The 20569-nt window shown below is 51.3% G+C and overlaps 6 protein-coding genes across 6 annotated transcripts; 4 read left to right on the top strand and 2 right to left on the bottom strand.

The window, feature by feature from the left end:
• Positions 1 to 1076: 1076 nt before the first annotated feature.
• H6S33_004705 (uncharacterized protein) lies at positions 1077 to 4116 on the top strand (the record flags this gene model as incomplete). Its single annotated transcript, XM_044836053.1, has 9 exons — positions 1077 to 1259; positions 1342 to 1357; positions 1426 to 1575; positions 1695 to 1823; positions 1897 to 1964; positions 2036 to 2395; positions 2455 to 2858; positions 2915 to 3137; positions 3202 to 4116. 9 exons carry the CDS (start codon positions 1077 to 1079, stop codon positions 4114 to 4116), a joined length of 2448 nt encoding a protein of 815 aa, XP_044690678.1.
• A 347-nt stretch (positions 4117 to 4463) lies between these two features.
• On the bottom strand, positions 4464 to 5487 carry H6S33_004704 (uncharacterized protein; the record flags this gene model as incomplete). Its single annotated transcript, XM_044836052.1, has 5 exons — positions 4464 to 4636; positions 4709 to 5225; positions 5278 to 5291; positions 5351 to 5371; positions 5445 to 5487. 5 exons carry the CDS (start codon positions 5485 to 5487, stop codon positions 4464 to 4466), a joined length of 768 nt encoding a protein of 255 aa, XP_044690677.1.
• Positions 5488 to 6086: 599 nt separating this feature from the next.
• On the top strand, positions 6087 to 8071 carry H6S33_004703 (uncharacterized protein; the record flags this gene model as incomplete). Its single annotated transcript, XM_044836051.1, has 4 exons — positions 6087 to 6144; positions 6252 to 6520; positions 6588 to 6960; positions 7098 to 8071. 4 exons carry the CDS (start codon positions 6087 to 6089, stop codon positions 8069 to 8071), a joined length of 1674 nt encoding a protein of 557 aa, XP_044690676.1.
• Positions 8072 to 11623: 3552 nt separating this feature from the next.
• Positions 11624 to 13789, top strand: H6S33_004702 (uncharacterized protein; the record flags this gene model as incomplete). The annotated part of the gene is made up of 2 exons (XM_044836050.1): positions 11624 to 13546; positions 13607 to 13789. The coding sequence occupies 2 exons, from the start codon at positions 11624 to 11626 to the stop codon at positions 13787 to 13789; spliced, it is 2106 nt and encodes a 701-aa protein (XP_044690675.1).
• A 1191-nt stretch (positions 13790 to 14980) lies between these two features.
• H6S33_004701 (uncharacterized protein) lies at positions 14981 to 16098 on the top strand (the record flags this gene model as incomplete). The annotated part of the gene is made up of 5 exons (XM_044836049.1): positions 14981 to 15254; positions 15445 to 15533; positions 15612 to 15780; positions 15870 to 15999; positions 16065 to 16098. 5 exons carry the CDS (start codon positions 14981 to 14983, stop codon positions 16096 to 16098), a joined length of 696 nt encoding a protein of 231 aa, XP_044690674.1.
• Positions 16099 to 16785: 687 nt separating this feature from the next.
• Positions 16786 to 18189, bottom strand: H6S33_004700 (uncharacterized protein; the record flags this gene model as incomplete). Its single annotated transcript, XM_044836048.1, has 7 exons — positions 16786 to 16808; positions 16864 to 16913; positions 16972 to 17044; positions 17102 to 17454; positions 17515 to 17801; positions 17860 to 17901; positions 18031 to 18189. The coding sequence occupies 7 exons, from the start codon at positions 18187 to 18189 to the stop codon at positions 16786 to 16788; spliced, it is 987 nt and encodes a 328-aa protein (XP_044690673.1).
• Between the last annotated feature and the right edge of the window lie 2380 nt (positions 18190 to 20569).

The following is a 20569-nucleotide window of genomic DNA, read 5'->3' as shown; positions in this document are numbered from 1 at the left end:
AGTGTAGGCGCCTCACGTGGATGGGGATTCTTTCTGTTGGGTGCTCCTGGGCTGGGCTGGGCTGGGCTGGCTGGCTGGAGAAAGGAAAGTGGGAGACGACGACCGGCCCTGCAGGTGTTGCTGTGCAGGGTTCAGTCGTGTGAGAAGCCTAAACCACAGCGTAAAAAAGAGTGTGTGGCCCGTGCGGCTGCTACCGGGTTGGCTGCTGGGCTCAAGGCGAGCGAGGCAGGAACCGAGTGTGAGGGGGGGATTGGCTGCAGGTCATGGACAGGCACCTACATGCCAATTGTGTCTATCGAGACCTCACAATGGACACATGTAGGTGTTCTCGGAGCTGGAGGAGATTCTAGCAATTGCAATTCTTCTGTCCCAACTACTGTTCTGTATGCTTGGCGAGAAGCTGAGCCTGCAGCGAATGTGAAGCACCGTAACTGTCGCCGGCTCTTGTTGCAGTAACACCCCCGAAATATTACTGCGAAGAGCGCCCTGATTGGCCAGGCGCGGAGAAGGGAGATATGCAGCCTTCCGCCAAAAGCCTATTATCACGCGATGAATATCCCATTCTTTGGGTGCCGGTAGTGGAGTAATTGTCCGGGTTGGGGGTCCACACGAGCATTGGTTCCAGGCTCTGTGATAGCGTATGTACTGGCAGCTGTAGTAGTGACTTTGTCCCCAGTCTCTGGTAATGGGATTAGTAGGTAGGTAGTTAGTTACCTTGGAGCTCTCAGATAGCTAAGGTCTCCACACTGCACAGTGACAGAGTTAGCACACCCAGCCCATTACCTCCCAGAACCCAATCCCCTCCCCCCTCCCCCCTCCTCCCTCCTCCCTCCTCCCCCACCGCTCCATCATCCTCACCCCCACGCCCGACCGAGTGACGCCCCATGCCGCACATCACCAGCCACTGGCCATGCCGAGTAATCACATCATCACGTGCATCCATCCCCCCCCCCCCCACCGGAATACTTGGCAACCAGCTAGTCCCAGAGCCTCAGCCCGTTCGTTTCAACCGGAATGGCAGCCCAACACCCTAGACAGCACCTACACACACACAGTACACACACACCACATATGCCATGAGCTCATCATCACCACGCCTACGCCCGCAGTTGCGGCCCTCGCTGTCGTCGCGCCTGTCGATCGCCATCTCGACCCGCTCGGCCGACGAGGAGCGCGCACACAGCGGCGGCGGCGGCCGCCCGCACACCCAGCAGCAACAGGAGCACTTTGAGGAGATTGACGAGATACGCCGGTACGAGGTGAGTTTTTTAGGCGCTGTTTGTGGTGGGTGGGTGGTTGGTTGGTTGGCGGGAGGGCTGACGGTGGGTGGTGTCGGGGTAGGATTTTACGACGATAGGTAGGCTAGGGTGGCCTTGAGCTGGCGCATTTGGTGCGGGTTGGGTTCTGACTGACGGCCGGTGGTAGACTGGGTGCAGGATGCCGCGCGGGCGCAGCTGCGCCGACGGCGGCAGAAGGACGGCGGGTTCTTTGTGAGGGGGAGCGCGGAGGGGTGGCGGTGGAAGCTGCGGCAGAGCTATGAGGCCGGGCAGGCGTGGATTGTCATCTCGCTGATTGGTAGGGCGGTGCTGTGTTTTTGTGTTTTTCTGTGTGGGAGCTGTGTGGGAGCTGTGTGGGAGCTGTGTGGGAGCTGTTGGGGAGGGGAGTGTGCTGATTGTGTGCGCGCGCGGGGATAGGTGTTTGTATCGGCCTCAACGCCAGCTTCTTGAACATCATCACCGAGTGGCTGTCGGACATCCGCATGGGGAGGTGCACGACGGCATTCTATCTGAACGAGAACTTCTGTTGCTGGGGGAGTGACGAAGGTTGGCTGCTGGCGCTCTGGATGCCCGAACGCCCCGATTCTTGAAGTTAGCTAAAGCTGACAGCGATCTGCAGGATGCCCCGAATGGCAGCCCTGGAGCACCATATGGCCCTTCAACCACATCCTCTACATTCTCTTCTCCGTAGCTACCTCCACCTCCACCTCCACCTCCACCCTCCTCATCTCCGGACCCCACTAAACTAACCCGCGCAGGTCCTCTTCGCCTACACCAGCGCCATCCTCGTCAAGTCGTTCGCGCCCTACGCCGCCGGCTCCGGCATCTCCGAGATCAAGTGCATTCTCGCCGGCTTCGTCATGAAGGGCTTCCTCGGCGGCTGGACGCTCCTGATCAAGTCCATCGGCCTCCCACTCGCCATTGCCTCGGGCCTCAGCGTCGGCAAGGAAGGGCCCAGCGTCCACTACGCCGTCTGCACTGGTAACGTCATCAGCAGGTTCTTCAAGAAGTACCGCCGCAACGCCGCGAAGATGCGGGAGATTCTCTCTGCCTGTGCGGCTGCCGGCGTCGCAGTCGCCTTCGGGTCGCCAATTGGCGGTGTTTTGTTCTCGCTCGAGGTGAGTTTTGCCTGGCGGCTGAAAAACATGCAGAATGATCATTGACATTGTTGGGGTAGGAAATGTCGTCAAACTTCCCGCTGAAGACAATGTGGAGATCGTACTTCTGCGCGCTGGTGGCCACGGCCGTGCTGGCGGCGATGAACCCCTTCAGGACGGGCCAGCTCGTCATGTTCCAGGTGTCGTATGACCGCGACTGGCACTTTTTCGAGGTTGTCTTCTTTGTGATTATCGGCGTGTTTGGCGGCCTCTATGGCGAGTTTGTGATCAAGTGGAACCTGCGCGCGCAGTCGTTCCGGAAGAGATACCTCAAGGAGTATGCCATCGCGGAGGTCACGTTCCTCGCGGGCGTCACGGCTGTCATCTGTTATGCCAACATGTTCCTCCGCATCGACATGACGGAGAGCATGGAGATCCTGTTCCGCGAGTGTGAGGGCGGACACGACTATAACGGCCTCTGCGAGTATGTGTTTGCCTCTGTCTGTTAGTCCCGGGACTCTTGTGCTGATATAAATGAAGGAGCGGCCGGCGATGGCACATGATCGTCTCGCTCACGATCGCCACAGTCATCAGAGTCTTCCTAGTCATCATCTCCTACGGGTGCAAAGTGCCCGCCGGCATCTTCGTCCCCTCCATGGCCATCGGCGCCACGTTCGGCCGCACCGTCGGCATCCTCGTCCAGGCGCTCCACGAGGCCGCGCCAAACTCTGCCTTCTTCTCTAGCTGCCAGCCAGACATTCCCGTATGCCTCTGTCCCCCGTCGTAACTCCAGTATTGCTCTCTAACCCCCCCATCTCACCCCCCAGTGCATAACCCCCGGCACCTACGCCTTCCTCGGCGCCGCCGCCGCCCTCAGCGGCATAATGCACATCACCGTCTCCGTCGTCGTCATCATGTTCGAGCTCACCGGCGCACTAACCTACATCCTCCCCACCATGATCGTCGTGGGCATCACAAAGGCCGTCTCAGACCGCTGCGGCAAGGGCGGCATCGCAGACCGCATGATCTGGTTCAACGGCTTCCCCTTCCTCGACAACAAGGAGGAGCACACCTTCAACGTCCCCGTCTCCCACGTCATGAACACAGACCTCACAACCCTCCCCGCCACCGGCCTCTCGCGCGCAAACGTTGAGGCTATCCTGGCGAGCACCGAGTTCCAGGGCTTCCCTGTCGTCACGCCGCAGGGCGCACTGCAGCCGCTGCTCATGGGCTATATCAACCGCACGGAGCTGCGCTTCGCGCTGGACCGCGCGCCGCGCAGCGGCGTGGGGAAGTGCGTGTTTACGCCCCCGGATAATGCGACTGGCTCTGCTAGCAGTGGAGGGGGAGGAGGTGGGGGGGTGGGTGGGCTGGACTTCTCGCAGTTCGTGGACCCGACGCCGCTGTGCGTGCATCCGCGGCTGCCGCTGGAGACGGTGATGGAGATCTTCAAGAAGGTTGGGCCGCGGGTTGTGCTGGTTGAGCATCGAGGTAGGTTGTGTGGTGTGGTGACGAGGAAGGATGTGTTGCGGTTTCAGTTCGCTGTTGAGAACAGGGAGCATCCGAAGGATGATGCGGGGGAGGCGGAGCGGGAGGAGCGGGTTTGGGCTGTGGTGTGTCGGGTTGCGGCGTGGGTTGAGGGGCGGGTGTTTTTTTGGAGGAGGAGAGGGGGAGAGGTGCTGGTGGAGGGGGTGGGCGGGGAGGGGGAGAGGGAGGCGGAGGTGGAGTTGAGGGTGAGGTAGTGGGGGGATATTGGTTTGTTTGTAGTTTGTAGATATGTAGTTATTGAGCTATTGCTATGGGTTTTGAGTATTCTTTACTGTTACTATTGCTATTACTGTGACTATTTTGGGTTGCTGTTACTACTATCATTACCATTCTCGTCCTTGGCAATGCCCCAATAAGGATTCACGACTACCAGCCATTCTCCACCAAACCCAATCCCAACCCCACTAACACTATTCACAATAATCGCAGCCACGGAGAACGAAAAGTCTTTGGCAAATAATTTATTTGTCTAGCCCTCTAGTCTAGCAGTTGAGTCAAGCAAGCCAAATCTAGTCTAGGTTCTACTCTAAAAGCACCTCATCTAATTCAGGATCTCCTTATCCTTCCCAAATTCCTTCTCCTTCTGCGGCCTCTCGGCCACCTCCTTGACCGTGGCCTTGCCCTCAATGATCTCCTTGACAGTCTCGTGGATGTCCTTAAAGTCGTGGAACACCGTGAACGGGACCTTCTCCCGCTCGCAGTATGTGATCAAATCTACCCCCGCAAAATCAGCCACCACCAACAAAGGAAAAGATATAGAAGGGGAAGAGGAGAATGCAGACTAACCATGCCCAACCTTCGCAAACAACAAATCCGTCTCCCTGGCCGCACTCAAATCACTCACTCCATCCCCACAATAAAACAGCACGGGCCGGTCCTCATCCGGCAAGTCCTTATACGGCTTAATCGCCAAACTCTTATCATGTCCAAAGTCGCTATCATCATGGTAGACAATCTCCCAGCCCTTGCCGTCCTCGTGGATCTTGACCTGGTTGCTGATGATGGGGATCTTGTCCGCCGTGGGACCGACAAGGTCCGTCAGCAGCGCGCGGATGATGGGCTCCATCCCGCTCGAGAGCACAATCACGGGGATGTCCTGCGACAGGCACCATGCATAGAAGGTGCTGAAGCCAGGATCGAGCTTGATGTTGGCGCGGAGAAGCTCGATGCACTCCGGGAAGGGCTTGTTGACCGAGACGGACTCGAGCATCTCGCGGAAGGCGTCGCGGAAGGTCACGCGGTGCTCGAGGATCTCGATGTTGCCGGCGCGGCGCTTTTCGTGCCCGTAGCCGACGTTGTCGGTCTAGTAGGTGGGTGAGATTGGGGTTGCGGGTATGGGGAGGGGGTTTGCTTACGAGGTAGTCATTGCCTGGTTGTGGGGGGCTATGTTAGCTGGTGGCCTGAAATGGGGGGTGAGGTGGGACGTACTGTCTTTGAGAGTGATGGTTCCTGGAGGTACGGTAAAGTCAGTTAGTTGGTCTATCCTTGATGTATTACTGAGAGTACTGAGATGAAGGACTACCGTCAAAGTCGGAGAAGACAATTGCCTTATGCTTGGGTGCCATAATGAATGTTGGTTAAACTAATTAACAGTTATCGTAGAAGAAGAAGAAGAGGCTGTAATGATGGTGCTGAGATGAAGTGATGGCGGTAGCTTTCTTTAATAGCAGTATGATGAGGATAGCTGGCTAAATGGACAGACACCGCATGATTTCTGGATGCTAACCAGGAAGAGAGGGGGAACAGACCCGGAATAAATACCGGTACGAGAGAGGGGAAGGGGCATAATCCATGATGTCCAGATCTGTCGATCATTTACAGGGAAATCCCTTTACTGGTAAGTTGAGAGTTCCAAGACGTTGACTTCAGCCAGACTGGTATGATATGTAAAGTATTTTGCTCTTGATCTTCTGCAACGTCACGGGCAGGTACCCTGGACATTCCAAGTTCTGTTCTCACACGCAGAGATCTTCGAGTGATACAATCGCCAGTAGATACTCTTCTCGTCATGATGCAGAGTAGTAATTAAAAAATGTCTATTTTCAGCTACAATCTTATTATTACTAAGTGTCATTTTTGACAATTGACACTTCGAAATTGACGGTTGTAAAATGTAAAATTGATACTTCCCCTCTATAGGGATATAAAATGCGCAAGCCGCAAAATGACACTTGTGGATGCCGCTTTGGAGAGTGGCGAAGCGCCAATTGTCAGAATTGATGGTTAGTAAATACGCTCTATTTTGTTACTGTTTACACCGTCGACAGTTGTCTCTCCCGAGTGCGTCATAGGAGGGGTTCACTTTCCCCCACCACACACCCCGGAACAGCTAGACCGCCAAGCAGCGCATCCGACAGTTCCCACTTCTGCCCAACACCGACCGAACGGATATACGGTACGGCCCAACAATTGAACGAGGACCCTCCCCCCCGGATCCCCGCAGACCGCCGCCTCCTCTCCGCCAGTCAACCCACCCTCACTCTCAATCTCTCCCCTCCGCCTCGGCGACATGCGGCCGCTCTTAAGATCAATTCTACTCGCCCGGCCAACTGCCTCACCGTGCAACCTCCGCAGTATCCGGCAATTGCACTCCAATTCGTGTCTTTTTACAAAACCAACATGCACGCGAAACCCATTGCTACAACCTCGGCCACTGCAATTGAAGAGCCAGCAGATCAGATGGGTCTCATCCGGCGACAAAAACACCCCCGGTGACAGCAACAACAGCAGTGCTGCTGGAGGAGGGGCAGGTGGAAGTGAAGGTGGAGCCAATGATCGCTCTCCCCCTTCCCCTTCCCCTTCCCCTTCCCCTTCTTCCTCTGCTCCAAAACCCCAGACACCTCCAATATCCTCACTACTGAGCCCGGTGTTCAAGAACCTACCCTCCCAGCAGGACCTTCGGCGCTCGGAGATGGCAAAGAAGCTTACAAAGGCCATGGAAGACCTCCAAATCGCTGTCTTCACCGCTGGCCAAAAACTCAATGTCCTAACCGGCTACTCGGAAATCGAAGCGCTCAAAAAGTCCATTGAAGCCCTAGGTATCTTCCCCTTCCTCCCTTCCCCTTCCCACCCTAGGCACGCAAGAAAGACAACCCCCATCGCATCCAAAAGCCACCAGAGACAGTTCCTTCGCTAAACCCGTCCTCCTCTCCCCCTTTTTTCTTTCCACAAATAGAGGAAGCCGTCAAATCCTCCCGTCAAGCAGTCCGCAATGCAAAGGAAGCATACCAATCTGCCATCGCCCGCCGTTCTGCCAGCCAACGTGAAGTCAATGAGCTCCTCCAACGTAAGCACGCCTGGTCGCCATCGGACCTCGAACGCTTCACCGAGCTATACCGCTCCGATCATGCGAACGAACAGGCCGAGGTGGCAGCACAGGAGCAACTTGCTGTAGCAGAGAGCGTGGTGGACGACATGCAGGCGAAGCTAAGCAGGAGCATACTCTCGCGGTACCACGAGGAGCAAATCTGGAGCGACAAGATCCGCCGGGCAAGTACCTGGGTTACATGGGGTTTGATGGGCTTTAACGTTTTGTTATTTGTGGTTGTTCAGCTATGGTTAGAGCCGTGGAAGAGAAAGCGGTTGGTTGGAAGCTTCGAGGATAAGGTTAGGGATGTGATTCAAGAGGAGGGACTTAGAAACGCATTATTGAACCTACATGTTGAACCCGAGGAGGTTGTACAACAAATAATGGAGATGGCCGGAGAGAGTGGTGCTGGTGCAGTTGACACGGCTATGGGAGCTGATACAGCGGCCGTAGTAGACGGTGAGCCGGTGCTACTCGAAGAAGATATCGTCCATGATACTGTCGTTTCTACTACCGCTACGGGAGAGGGTGAGGCAATAGTAGAGGAGGTTGCGGCCTTATTGCAGGATGAGCAAGAGAAGAAGCCATTGTGGGAGAGAGACTTTGTGACTGAGGTTAAGAAGCTATGGCAATACTGGAACGAAAAGCTGCACGGTTATTTCAGCGAACAATCCATCGCACTGAAGCGAGTGGAGTTTACCACTGCGCTGCTCGAGAGCGCTGCATTTGGAGCATTCATGGTGATTTCGTTGCGGCAGATTGATTTCACGGGTAGGATTCTTGATAGCGCAGCATTTGGGGCCTTCATGGCAGCTATCGTCGGGCTATTTTTGAATAGATAGAGAGGCCTCCTTTTTTCCTAATTGTACTCTGTTTTATTATTTGTTTCTTTACTACCTTCAATCTTTGCATCTATGTCTGATGAGGGACGGACGTACGGGCGGAGCGGGATGTAAAACGGGAGTTTTGTTTTTGTTGGCATGGCTGGTTGGATTGTTTTTCTGCATAGTGGAGAACGGAGAGCAGGACCTGGATGAGCAGGCCTACGGGCTGGGTGTATATCACAAAATTCTCCTTTGTAGATTTCTTCTTCTCTTATACTGCTGACACCCCACTCTAGTTAGGCGTGTATATTATACGAAAGTACTATACTGTAAGCATAGAATTCGGAGGGAAGAGAAATCGATCATAATGGTGATGATTTGGTGGTGAGAACTTGTGATTCAAGTTCATATCTCCATTGCGGTATATGGGGAGGAGGACAACTGATTTCCCTGTGTTCTTGCTATTTATAATGGCAACCCACTAGCTCCACGATGTCCTTCCAAGGTAACTTTTGATGTGTCTTCTTGACACGTCATCGTGCCACGCAAAGTTTCGCGGAACTATCCTTGGACTATTAGTTTTGATCTCAATGGTGTAAAATAGCCAGATAAGAAAGTCGTGATATCAAGAACTGATCATGAGTGATTGAAGACTCAAAAAGCTCTTCATGACCTGCCTCAAGTTCTCGACATTTGGTGATAAACCCCGTGTCTCATAGTATCATAACTGCCGTATCCAACGAGTTAATGTCATGTGGATCCGGGCTGATGGTCCAAATGATATCTTTCCCCGCCTTGGGTATATCAATTGATCAAAGAATTGTAGTGAGCCTAGGTCAGCATATAATCACAGATCGTCACTCGCTACTTAGCTCCCCGGGGGAGGGAGGCAATGCCAATGAAACCACTGCAGGCACGTTTATATGCATGCAATAACTTACTTTAAAGCGATCTAAACGTGAGAAGTACTATGGATTAATCCAGAAGCACACCAGCATGCACTTCTTAGAGGCGCTAGCTTGGAACATGAAATATCACTCGCAGGATTTTTTGGAAAGAGTTGTTACCCGAATCGATCAAATTGAATATATGTAATCGTCGGTGTATTCATATAACCAAGAGCCATGGAGAGGAGAGCTAAGGGTAATTGTGTAATCTGTTCCGTTAGTATCTTCTGACAATTTTTTTATATATCAGACAAGCCCACCTGCTAAATCGCCGGGACATCTCAGTCAGCCTCAGTCGAAATTAGTTCCTCGAGAACAGTCGGCCCGGATTGTCCTCGAAGAATCTTGGTGAAATCCATATGGAGGTGCTAAATAGCTGTCGGTCCATCTATTGGACTTGAGCCAGCTCGGATTCGTGACCTTTTGAGCCTGCAAGGCTCGAGTCAAAATCTTTAGCCGGCTTTTATTCATGGGCCACACTGTTCGCCCAAATATCAGTACGCCAATTCAGTCCAGTCTCTAATTAGAGGCAAGTCACAAGTACTTGATTGGCTGGATAGGGGAACGGGCCTAGACTGCTGGGGCCATTAATCGATATCTTTTTTTATATAAAGGAAGGGTTGGATCAACTCTATCCTGACCGGGTCATTGACTTTAACGTGGCCAACTAACCAAGCCAAATCCACGTTGTCCTTGCTCCGCGGGAATTCAGCCGTCAATTTTGTACTACGGTTGATTGTGATGGAGGTGGGTGAATCGCCGCGGCCATTGGATCTGGGGAGGATATACGCACACATCGGGACAGATGCATCCATGAGGCGCTGACGGCTAGAGACGAGAGGTGGAGATGCGATGGTCTAGATGAGATGGTATGGTATTGGCGGTGGGTAGGGTGATGTGGTGGTGTGTTGCTGTGGTGTGTGGTGTGGCCATCGGATCACTCCTTCACATGTGTTCGCGGGTTATGTGGGATAGGCCTTATCATCACCACCAACAATATTACTCTATCGCCTGGTGGGCCGAAACAAGCTCGGAATCTGGTGCTCTGCATATTGTGCTTGCTTGCCATATAGGGTAATGATGCAGTTGAGATTTCAACAAGAAACTCCCACAAACAGTAACTTTTGGCCCAAATTTGCCAAGGCTGCAGAGCACCAGATTCTGAGCATGTTTCGGCCCACCAGGCGATAGTCGGTGCTTAAATGCTCTGACCGTTTATAGTTTCAACTTGAGCTTGTTCCAGCCTGGTTTACGAATCAATTCATCGCATTACGGACAGAATTCACTCAATAATCTTGTCTGAATTCTCCTAGTACATTCAGCAAGTAATGCAGGGCATGATTCGATGCGAGTTTGCAATTAGCCAAGAGTTTTGGCTAGAGCAGATACTCAGTCATGATATATCACTCGAGGTGGTCCACTTCTTGCGGAGTTCTGTCAGTGATATGATCGGGATGTAACATGAGGTTGATGAATGCCAGTCAATGGCTCGTTCAGCTGGGATGGATGTTGACCTGGAGTGGACACAGAGGAGATTTAGCCAGTGAATCGAGAGATGAACCCAAATCTCATATTTCACGAAGTTGAGCTATCGTGTAACTTCATATTCCCTTGTGCCTTGAGCATTAGATATCGAGCCTATATAAATCCTGACAAGGCCAATAATTGTATTACGCGTCCTAGTCTTGTGGGGAGATGAATGGAGAGAACCGGCCAACTCACGAATCCCATTATCCCATGACCCCCCTATAATAGAGGAATTAAATTTGTATGGGAGATCTATTATTTGATAAGAGAGATAATAAGATCTGTTAGTAGAGCCACACAAAACTTGCTTTTTTCCGGGGGGTCAGCATTTCACTGACGGACGATGGGATAGGGCTTCCAGAACCCGAGCTCTCGTGGGGTCTGGGAGGCAGTCCTTACTGCACAATCCACTGTATGCCAAGGCCAGCGGACCAACGTCGTTTGTTCAACTTGCTTTGGAAAAATGATGAGGGAGGAAAGGAAGAACATAAAGCTGTGTGCGTAGCTACCATACGATAGTTGACGTTGAAAAGTAACGTCCCAACCGTTTAACTGCACGCAAAGGGTTTACTTCCCTTGATTTTGGTTCAGTGTCAATGGTTGCATGTGACTTATGTAAAGTACCAATGCATCAATTTGCGCGGGTATCGTATCTGGCAAATTCCATCGTATTCAGAACCATTATCTCGATAGTCCACTTTGAGGACTATCCGTTGAAGTTGAACTGTGGTGTGAAAGTGAGAAAGCGTTTGTCGCGCGGCTCACATTTATCCCTACCTGGTGGCTAGTGTGCATGCCAAGACCTTGTTACTGCAACACGTCTTCCATCCATCACGAAAACATTAATGACACCACTCAGCTACAGACATCAGATATCGAGTCGCTCTACACTTACATCAGGCCTTGAATTCCCACAAGAGCCCCTATCACTATATTCTCCTGACGCGTGAGTAAGCTCTAGAGAAAAATCGCCCTTTCTCAGGCGTCAATAAGCAGCTCGTTGACCGTTTAGATTAAATTTCTAGGTCTCCAATAGTCGCACGACGACTCGTGAATTCCCCGGCCCACACAAAAGCAAGCCGACCCCAACTCCACCATGTCAGGAATCTTCGGCAGCGGTAATGGCAGCAGTAGCGGTGCCGGTGGCAGCGGCGGTTTCTCGTTCGCAAACGCCGGTGCGGGAGCGGCAAACAACAGCCCCTTCGGCTCACCTGCCCCCCCAAAGACTGCTACTGGCGGTCTATTTGGAGCTACACCAGCTAGCGGTACACAGAACACCGGCTCCGGTCAATTTGGTGCCCAAAATAACGCCTCAGGGGCCTCTGCTACACCAGCTGGAGGATTATTTGGCAGTGGTGCGGGCGCGGCCAAGCCTTCTTTTGGTGGTACTGGCGCATTTGGCGCGCAGACTCCTGCTTCTGGTGGTGGATTATTTGGTGGGGCTTCTACCACACCTGCCGGTGCTCCACCAACAGCTGTGAAAACGGGCTTGTTTGGTGGTAGTGGTGCTACTGCTGCAAGTGGGGGTGGGGGATTGTTTAGTGGTGCTGCACAGTCTAACACGACGGCGGCACCCAGCTCAGGTGGGCTCTTTGGCGGTCAACAGCAATCACAAGCTCAACAGGCTCCAAAGCCCTCTGGTGGGCTCTTTGGAAGCGCCCCCGCTACAACTTCTGCTCCTGCTTCCGGAGGTCTCTTTGGAGGCACTTCGTCTGCTCCTAGCACAGGTGGACTGTTCGGCAATGCACAGGCTTCCAATGTGAGCTCTACCCCTGCTGGACCTCCCCCATCATCAGGAGGTCTATTTGGCGCCAAACCCACAGAAACAAAGACGACTTCCGGAGGTCTCTTTGGAAACGCAGCTGCCTCTACGACCCCAGCTACCAAGCCCCCTGGCGGTGGTCTGTTCGGCAATACTCCTGCCGCATCGACCACTCCTGCCGCTCCAGCACCAACAACTGGCCAAACTTCGTCCTTGTTCCCCGCAGCCAGGCCGGCGGGCGCTCTTTTTGGCGGAGCTGCTGCCAGCAAGCCCGCTGAGACGCCAGCTTCCTCTGCTCCTTCAGGTGGATTATTCGGCACTACCGCTACTAGTAGCGCAGCACCAGCCAGCTCCGCACCTACAGCCACATCTGGTGCGTCTACTGCACCAGCCAGCGGCGGTCTCTTCGGTGGAACAACCGCCTCAGCTGCTCCTTCCAGCGGCGGTCTCTTCGGTGGAACAACCGCCTCAGCTGCTCCTTCCAGCGGTGGTCTTTTCGGTGGAGCTGCTGCCAGCAAGCCCGCTGATCTGCCAGCTGCCTCTGCCGCTCCATCTCTAGGCGGACTTTTTGGCCCCAAACCCACTACCTCCACCCCAGCTCCCGCGGCTTCCACTCCTACAACCTCTGGCGCACCTTCAGGTGGCCTTTTTGGCGGCGCCAGCGCTGCCACAACCCAGGCTGCTACTCCAGCTGCACAAACCCCAGCTGCTGCTACCAACATCGCTGCCACTGCTCAGACCCCGGCCGCCGCTGCCCCCGCTGCATTCAACGCTTCCATCGCTCCACCTCCACAGTCTCGCCTCAAGAACAAGTCCATGGAAGAGATAATAACCCGCTGGACCACTGACCTCGAAAAGTACAAAACTGAATTCACTACTCAGGCTGCCGAGGTTAAGAAATGGGATGGCGTGCTCATCGAGAACGGTGACAAGATCATGACGCTCTTCACCGAGACTCTAGAGGCGGAAAAGACGCAGGGCCGCATGGACACTGTTCTGCAACAGCTGGAAAGTGACCAAGAGGAGCTGGGGACGGCGCTCGATTACTACGAGGCGCAGATCAAGGATCTGTTTGAAGCACAGATGGGTGGTGTCGAGGGCATGCAGCCGGCTGACCAGGAGCGCGAGAAGGCATACCATCTGGCGGAGAAGCTGGATGACCAGCTGCAGAGCATGGGCGAGGAGCTTGCGGGAATGATTAAGGATATTAATAAGGCTAGCACAACGATTAATAAGACCACGAATGCGGACGATCCAGTAGGTTTTCTCTTCCGCTTATGGAGTTACGAATGGAGCTAACGAGAATGTGAAAAATAGTTGTCGCAAATCGTCAAGATCCTCAACGACCATCTCAGCAGTCTGCAGTGGATCGACAGCCACACGACTGCCATGGCGGAGAAGATTCAGGAGGCGCAGAAAAAGACAAGAGACGCCGCGGGCGGGAACATGACTGGCGACGAGGATTTTTTCCTCAACGCCTCCTATAGAAGCATGAGGTAGAGAAAAAACATATCCATTTTTGTTTTTAGTATGGGAAGGGCGGGAAGGCCGGGGCGGGGATGAATTTATGACATTTCTGCTGCTGCTGGTTCTTCTCTTTTTTTTCTTTCTTTCTAGTAGTAGTTTTATGGTTGTTTTTTTGTTTGTTTTGAAAGTTCATAACTTGTAGTAGTACTATGGAAAAAAAATTGGCCAAAAGGTACTTATTATCAATGGTTTGGGCTGGGGAGAAGAGTCTTTTTTATAGTTTCGATGGATGTTCAGTGTGTGTTTCTTTGTTTATGAAGTAACTTACATCTGTTTTACATCCGAGCTCCGGTGTAAATTTAAACTATGGCGCCAATGAAAACGTCCACTAGATACTAAAAATTTACACGTTCTAAGTCTCAAGAAAACTAATTTAAAGCAATGCCATATGCAATCCACTTTTCGTCTCCAGGACACTGGAGCTGATGTGCTTCCCACTCGTTGATTCAATTCTCGGGCCCTGTCTTACTTTTGCGGGCTTGGCTCATGAACGATCACTCACACCAACATTACTAACCCGTTATTGTATGCGTCAAGGATTTTTTTGGCTAGAAGGTTACACTTGTCATCAGAAATCCTGGGGTAGGCGAGGTTTCAAATTGTGGAGGATACTTTTTCCTTACACAATTATTTTCTCGTTCTTTTGAGGAGGGGGGATCATTCAATTAGCTATTTCATTACCCCCCATTATTACTATAGATTTCCATTTGCAAATCGAATCAGCACCTACATATCTACAGCTTGCGCTCTCATCCTTCCCCCAGAACAACCGTGTCATGTATCACCGGTGGGTACCCGATGATCTTTAACGACATACAAACTCCGCATTACACCATTTCCAAACCGAATCTTTCAACCCATCTCCAATTGTACCTACAATACCCAAATAAACAATTAGTCGTGAACCACTATCGCCCCGATGCCTTTCGTCCGAATGGGTTCTATATTACCATCAGATAAGATAAGATCCCACCAATCCCAACCAATCGTAACCCAGGATTACTAAGACGCCTCGAAACCGACCCGAACGTCAACCCGGCTTTCTCCCCCTCCAAACATTTTCACACCCAGTTCACGCAAAATCTCCCCTCTCCGGCACACCACCAGCATCACCACTCCCCTCCCCTCCCCCCCTCCACCACCAAATCTGAAAACTCAGTCACAATGAACTGCCTCAAGGTCGTCGCCCAGCGAGCAGCCACGCGCTCAATTGTGCCCCGCACCGCGGCGGCGGCGCTGTCGGCAAGGAGCATCTCAACCTTCGAAAGCAGCGACTACAAGTCCCCCTTTGCGGCCAACGGAAAGAAGGACACTACCCGCATCCCCGACTTCTCGAAATACAAGGGCGGTGACTATAATAGTAACAAGTTGTTTGGCTACTTTATGGTTGGTACTATGGGAGTGTTGTCGGCGGCGGGGGCGAAGGCTACTATCCAAGGTAGGTTGTCAGTTAAGCTTGTTGAGTTGGGGGAAGGATAAATTCGATGTGGCGGCAAAGAGACATTGGGGAATTACAAGCGGAAGAAAACTGGGGACCAGGAAAGAAAGGAAGGAAGAGAGATCAATTTTCCGGAGGATGATGCTATCTTGATGATGATGGTCCGATAACTGACGCTGTGCGCCGGTAGATTTCCTGGTAAACATGGCTGCCTCGGCCGACGTTTTGGCCATGGCCAAGGTCGAAGTTGACCTCACTGCTATCCCCGAGGGCAAGAACGTAAGACTTTTACTATCCTAATCTTACTCAATTTCAATTCGAGTTAATCCGCGCTAAACGACGAAAAAAAATGTATAGGTCATTATCAAATGGCGAGGAAAGCCCATCTTCATCCGCCACCGAACACCCGACGAAATTGAGGAGGCCAACGCCGTCAAGATTGAGTCTCTGCGAGACCCCCAGACCGATGCCGAACGTGTCAAGAAGCCCGAGTGGCTCGTTATGTTGGGAATCTGCACCCACTTGGGTATGTTTTACCTATCCTATCACTCGGCTTTCTTCCCCTCTTTACCTCTCTATGAGCTATGGATTGTTATTGATAATTCGGGTTTGTAGGTTGTGTGCCCATTGGTGAGGCTGGTGACTTTGGTGGTTGGTTCTGCCCTTGCCACGGTTCCCACTACGATATCTCTGGCCGTATAAGGCGTGGTCCTGCGCCACTCAACCTTGAGATTCCAGAATACGAGTATGTTCTTTCACCCCTTTCAATGCTGGACCAAAGCTAATCAATATTTCTTTTTCTCTTATTAGCTTCCCTGAGGAGGGCAAGCTTGTCATCGGTTAAAACAATTACCAAGGATACCATTCGGATAAAAGGCGACCAGGGAGTCAGGGACGAAAAACGGACGGATGTAAATCGAGAACAATGCGGTTTGTGAGGTTTCTGTAGGTTAGTTCGGGGCGGTTGCAGCGGGATATACTAGAAGCGGTAACACAGTAGAGTCCCTTTTTTTGTTTTTTCTTGTAGAAAGCAATTCAATCTTTTTTCTCTTATGTCATCTGGACAAAACACCCGAGCCAAGCCAATCCCTACGACGAAAAGACTACTGTAGCTTCTATGGAAACACCAGATTCAACCATAGGAATCAAGAGCCTTTCCCCTCTACGTCTACAACAATCACGGGAACGGATACAACGAACATTCATAACACATGAGAAGCAGAAGCCAGGAAAAAAGTACAGCGACTCTCACACAACATATATCTAGACACAAATCAGGGTAAAATAAGGACGTCAGAATCAAAACCACCAAAATTACCATTCTCAAACGATGCACTCCCGATGCAAGAAACAAAAAACATAAAAAAAAGACATGAAGGGCTATGCTGAAAAGGGTTGCTGCTTTGTCGTTCGTCGAATGGCAATTAGAAGGTATGTACAGCATGATTTTATTCGAGCTAATTTTTGGAATCCTTTGCGTCCGCGCTGTATATTCTTCTTTTCCACCTTGCTTTTCGGCTGTCGGCTGCGTCTAAAGGAAATAATCCGGTGTGCCTGTATCATTTCGTATTAGCTTGGGTTCGTTCTGTTTAGGGATTTCGGGACGTACGCCTCGAAACCATTGGTTCGCCTACTCTTGGGCAAGGATCAAACTGTAGGCTATATCCAGTGTCAGCATATTTTTTTTGCAAAGATGATTGGCTAAGGAGGAACCAACAAGGTATATTTGAGATGCTCGTCAATCTCCATGATCGCCGCCTGGTTACCACACCTATAACAGTAGTTGGGCGCTAGAAAGTGTAATGCCGTCAGTAAATCACCTTTGGGCTATGGTAAAACAGTCTCACCAGAGAAGATTGTAACAACGTTACGATCCTGCGACCAATTATAACCCTCCATTACCAACTGATGCGCCCTCGCTACCAAAGTGAGGCCGTTATTATGATTAAACGCTTCAGAGATATCCTGCCCAAATGTGTAACCAGCTCCTCTAGGGGATATTCCCCAACCACAGCGGTCATCTGGGTCAGACCAAAGCAAGTCGCACATGGGCCCTTCGTGGGGCACTTCTTGAATGCGGTCCAGCGCACGAATATTGTCAAGTGTATCAATGCTAGGAGATAAACCTCCGTGGAGACAGAAAATTTGATTATCAATCAAGGCGGTCAGGGGTAGAAAATCAAACAAATCTGTGAAGAGTCTTGGTTCCTCATGTAAGCTTGATGTAGGATGTAGAACTCGAGAAGCTTAGGGGCCTTACTTCCAGACATTTGCGTTTCCATATTTGCGCAAGCACTCATCATAGAAACCGTACACCTGCGTAATCTGCCTAGATTCGTGATTACCTCGCAAGATAGTAATTCTCTGCGGGTATCTAATCTTTAAGGCGACAAGCAGAGTGACTGTCTCCACTGAATAGTATCCACGATCAACATAGTCACCCATGAAAAGGTAGTTGGTGTCGGGGTTGGGCCCGCCGATCCGGAATAACTCCATCAAGTCATGGAATTGACCGTGGATATCACCACACACCGTTACAGGGCACCTCTGATGGGTTCGGTTAGCATGCAGAAGGGTTCCTACAGGGTATCGAGAGAAAGCGTACCACTGGCTGAACGTTCGACTCCTCTTGAAGAATCTCTCTAGCCTGCTCAATACGTTAGCGAGCTGAGCCTCAACCAGCAATATAAGCTCCCCCCCATTTTTCCACGTGCATCCTCAGGGTCCCCACCACTCTGATTCACTACCGAATGTTTAGCGAGTCTTGATAACGTACCTTTTCGCAAAGCCTTTGCACATCCATCTCGCTCAGTTGCTTACACTGCATCAAGGTCTCGATCCATCCGTCCAACTGTCCAAACGAAGAGGAGGAGTCGGCAACAGCTATGGCGGAGGCCGGTGGGGATTTCCCGACATCTTCCATTTTGGTGTCCATTTTGAGTATGTATCAAAGGGTTAGGCTGTGAAGGTTTGGTTCTGTTCGTTGTTTACGAGCAGTTGATGGAGGAGGATAGGTTTCGTCGGTCGCGTGGGGTTGGTGGTTGTAAATGGGGGGTAATCAAGGATCTTGTAACGATGAAAGGAAGCCCACCACACTTTCTATGGAACAGGATGTTTTTAGTAGGGGGGGTTTTAAAAATGGAAGAACGAACTTTTGTGAGAGACTATGGATAGGAACAGTAGTAGTTGGGGGCACGGAAAGGTAATCGGAAGCAGGACAGCTGTGGAGGGGTGAGGGGTATTGTTGACGTTGGGGGGTGAGGGCGGATGGAGATGTAGCTAGGGGCAAGCGAGATCTCCCTGCTGGTGTGGCAGTGAGCAGTGCAGAACGCGCCACAACCTCAAACGTCGTGCTTTTCCAAGAACTTTTGAGCGTGGTATATCATTTCCCCACAAATTCAGACATCACCAATCGAAAATAAAGTAACATGGATATCGAGCTTAGTGCTCCAGAAAACGCTTTTAGGTGCATTTAATCCCGCTGGTAACTGTGAAATCCTCGCACGGCACGGGACCAAGACTTCAACAACGTCCAGCTCAAGACTACGTTTATCAATTTACACAACATGTAGGTCTCTATCTTGGATTCCTACTCAGTTATGTACGGGGTAGATAAGGCCACGATAAGGATACAATCATTATCTTCCCATTACTTGATACGCACCCTGTACAATCAATTCATACCTTCCTCAGGGCCCAAAAGCATGGTACCAAAAGTATTGTGCCACAGTCCTCAGGTACCGTATCTTTTGCATTTTCGTGGAATAATTTCATCCGATCACGTTAAATCTTCTGCACACGCTTCCCCTTCCTCAGAGGCAAGGGACGTTATGCCGCATGCAGCAACGTGGTAATTGGATCAAGATCCTGATTCAGTAAAGCCACCGGCAAGGGACTTGAACGTGGAAAACCCGATTTTTGATATGCCTTCGATATCTATATTGCATTCCCATCATGCGTAAGAGGCAGGTAGCCTCAACAGCAATCACAGATTCACACCTGATCAGAGCCCAGAAAAGCGTCTGAAGTGCAAGCTTTAAATGAAAGGATACTGGCCCTCTCCTCTGAATATCTCCTAATGTGCAATCTAAAGGACGGCATGATGCTTAAGTTTCAATTCCAAGCAGCCAAATGACAGGCCCCAAAGCGGTTCGATAGATCAAGGGCCCATCAATTCAAAACCAAACAAATGCCGGTATCCATTCGGATAAACCTATCCGGTAGTTTCAGTGGGGAAGGTAGAATCCCGGCCCTCTCCAACCAGTTTAAGCTTAAAATGCCAAGCACCCCTCAGGTCTAAACATACATGTAGTTACATGACTTGTGGTACGTGCGCTTCCTTATCGATATGAAACCTCCAACAACTAGAAACTCCTCACGTCGTGAGGTACGATCAGAGGTTGTGGAAATATCGAAGCGGTTCTTTTGAGAATTCAGGGCGCCAGCGATCTCGGATCCACCCGGTGGGATCAACGGCATGTTAAAGCGGCGGGTATCAACGCCTCACCCTAGCTGCTACTCTAAATTCTCGGGCCCAGCGCACTTCGCACTTCACTGCCCTACACGAATAACATCGAAATTGAAATACCGATGGAGATTGAAATCAATTTATTCTGATCGTATATACGCGACAAGACAGGTCCAAGTAAACATAAAAATTCGCACCAAGCCTTCTTATTATTGCTCTCTTCCCACGTCCCCCCACCACCATACCCCACCAAAAGACCTGACGTACGACATCACCGGTAGATCTCGAAGAATGCGGATATATTGTGGAGGACTCGAGGGCCGTGCGTGCAAAAGCGCGCAAAGAACTGCGAGTCACACACCCCCCGCGACTTCAATTGGACCCGCATTCATAGCATTCCTACTAATCAACTCCACATATCGATCTTCCCTACACCCGCATAGTTCAGAGGCTAGGATTCCAGTGCATAATAATCCTCCTTGCGCACACCTTCCTGGCCAGTAAAAGTGCGTACAATGCTTTCGGGGCACGGACTTGACGTCAATCTACCCCGATCTTGGTTATGATATTCCCTAGTTTATGATCTGATTTCCTTGTCCCATCGTGACTGGATTAAAACACAGGGGTTAGTTATGGGGATTCTTTACGAGACTGCGTGCTGGAGAAGTCTTGTGTGCCTCTCTTTTGTGTCTGGGGTGCCGCTGTAAAGAACCGTGTTACTGGAAATTGGTTTGGTAGGACAATATCGGACCAAAGGGCACACTGGCATTGTGTCCGAGCTTTGTGAGAACTGATCGTAGAAACATCGGACGGGCGCGTCACAGCGGGGCAATAGATTTGAATAGCT

The sequence above is a fragment of the Morchella sextelata genome (genome assembly GCF_020137385.1).
Source record: "Morchella sextelata strain SCLS chromosome Unknown scls_18, whole genome shotgun sequence".
Classification (NCBI taxonomy): domain Eukaryota; kingdom Fungi; phylum Ascomycota; class Pezizomycetes; order Pezizales; family Morchellaceae; genus Morchella; species Morchella sextelata.
This window is presented reverse-complemented; position numbering and strand designations above follow the sequence as displayed.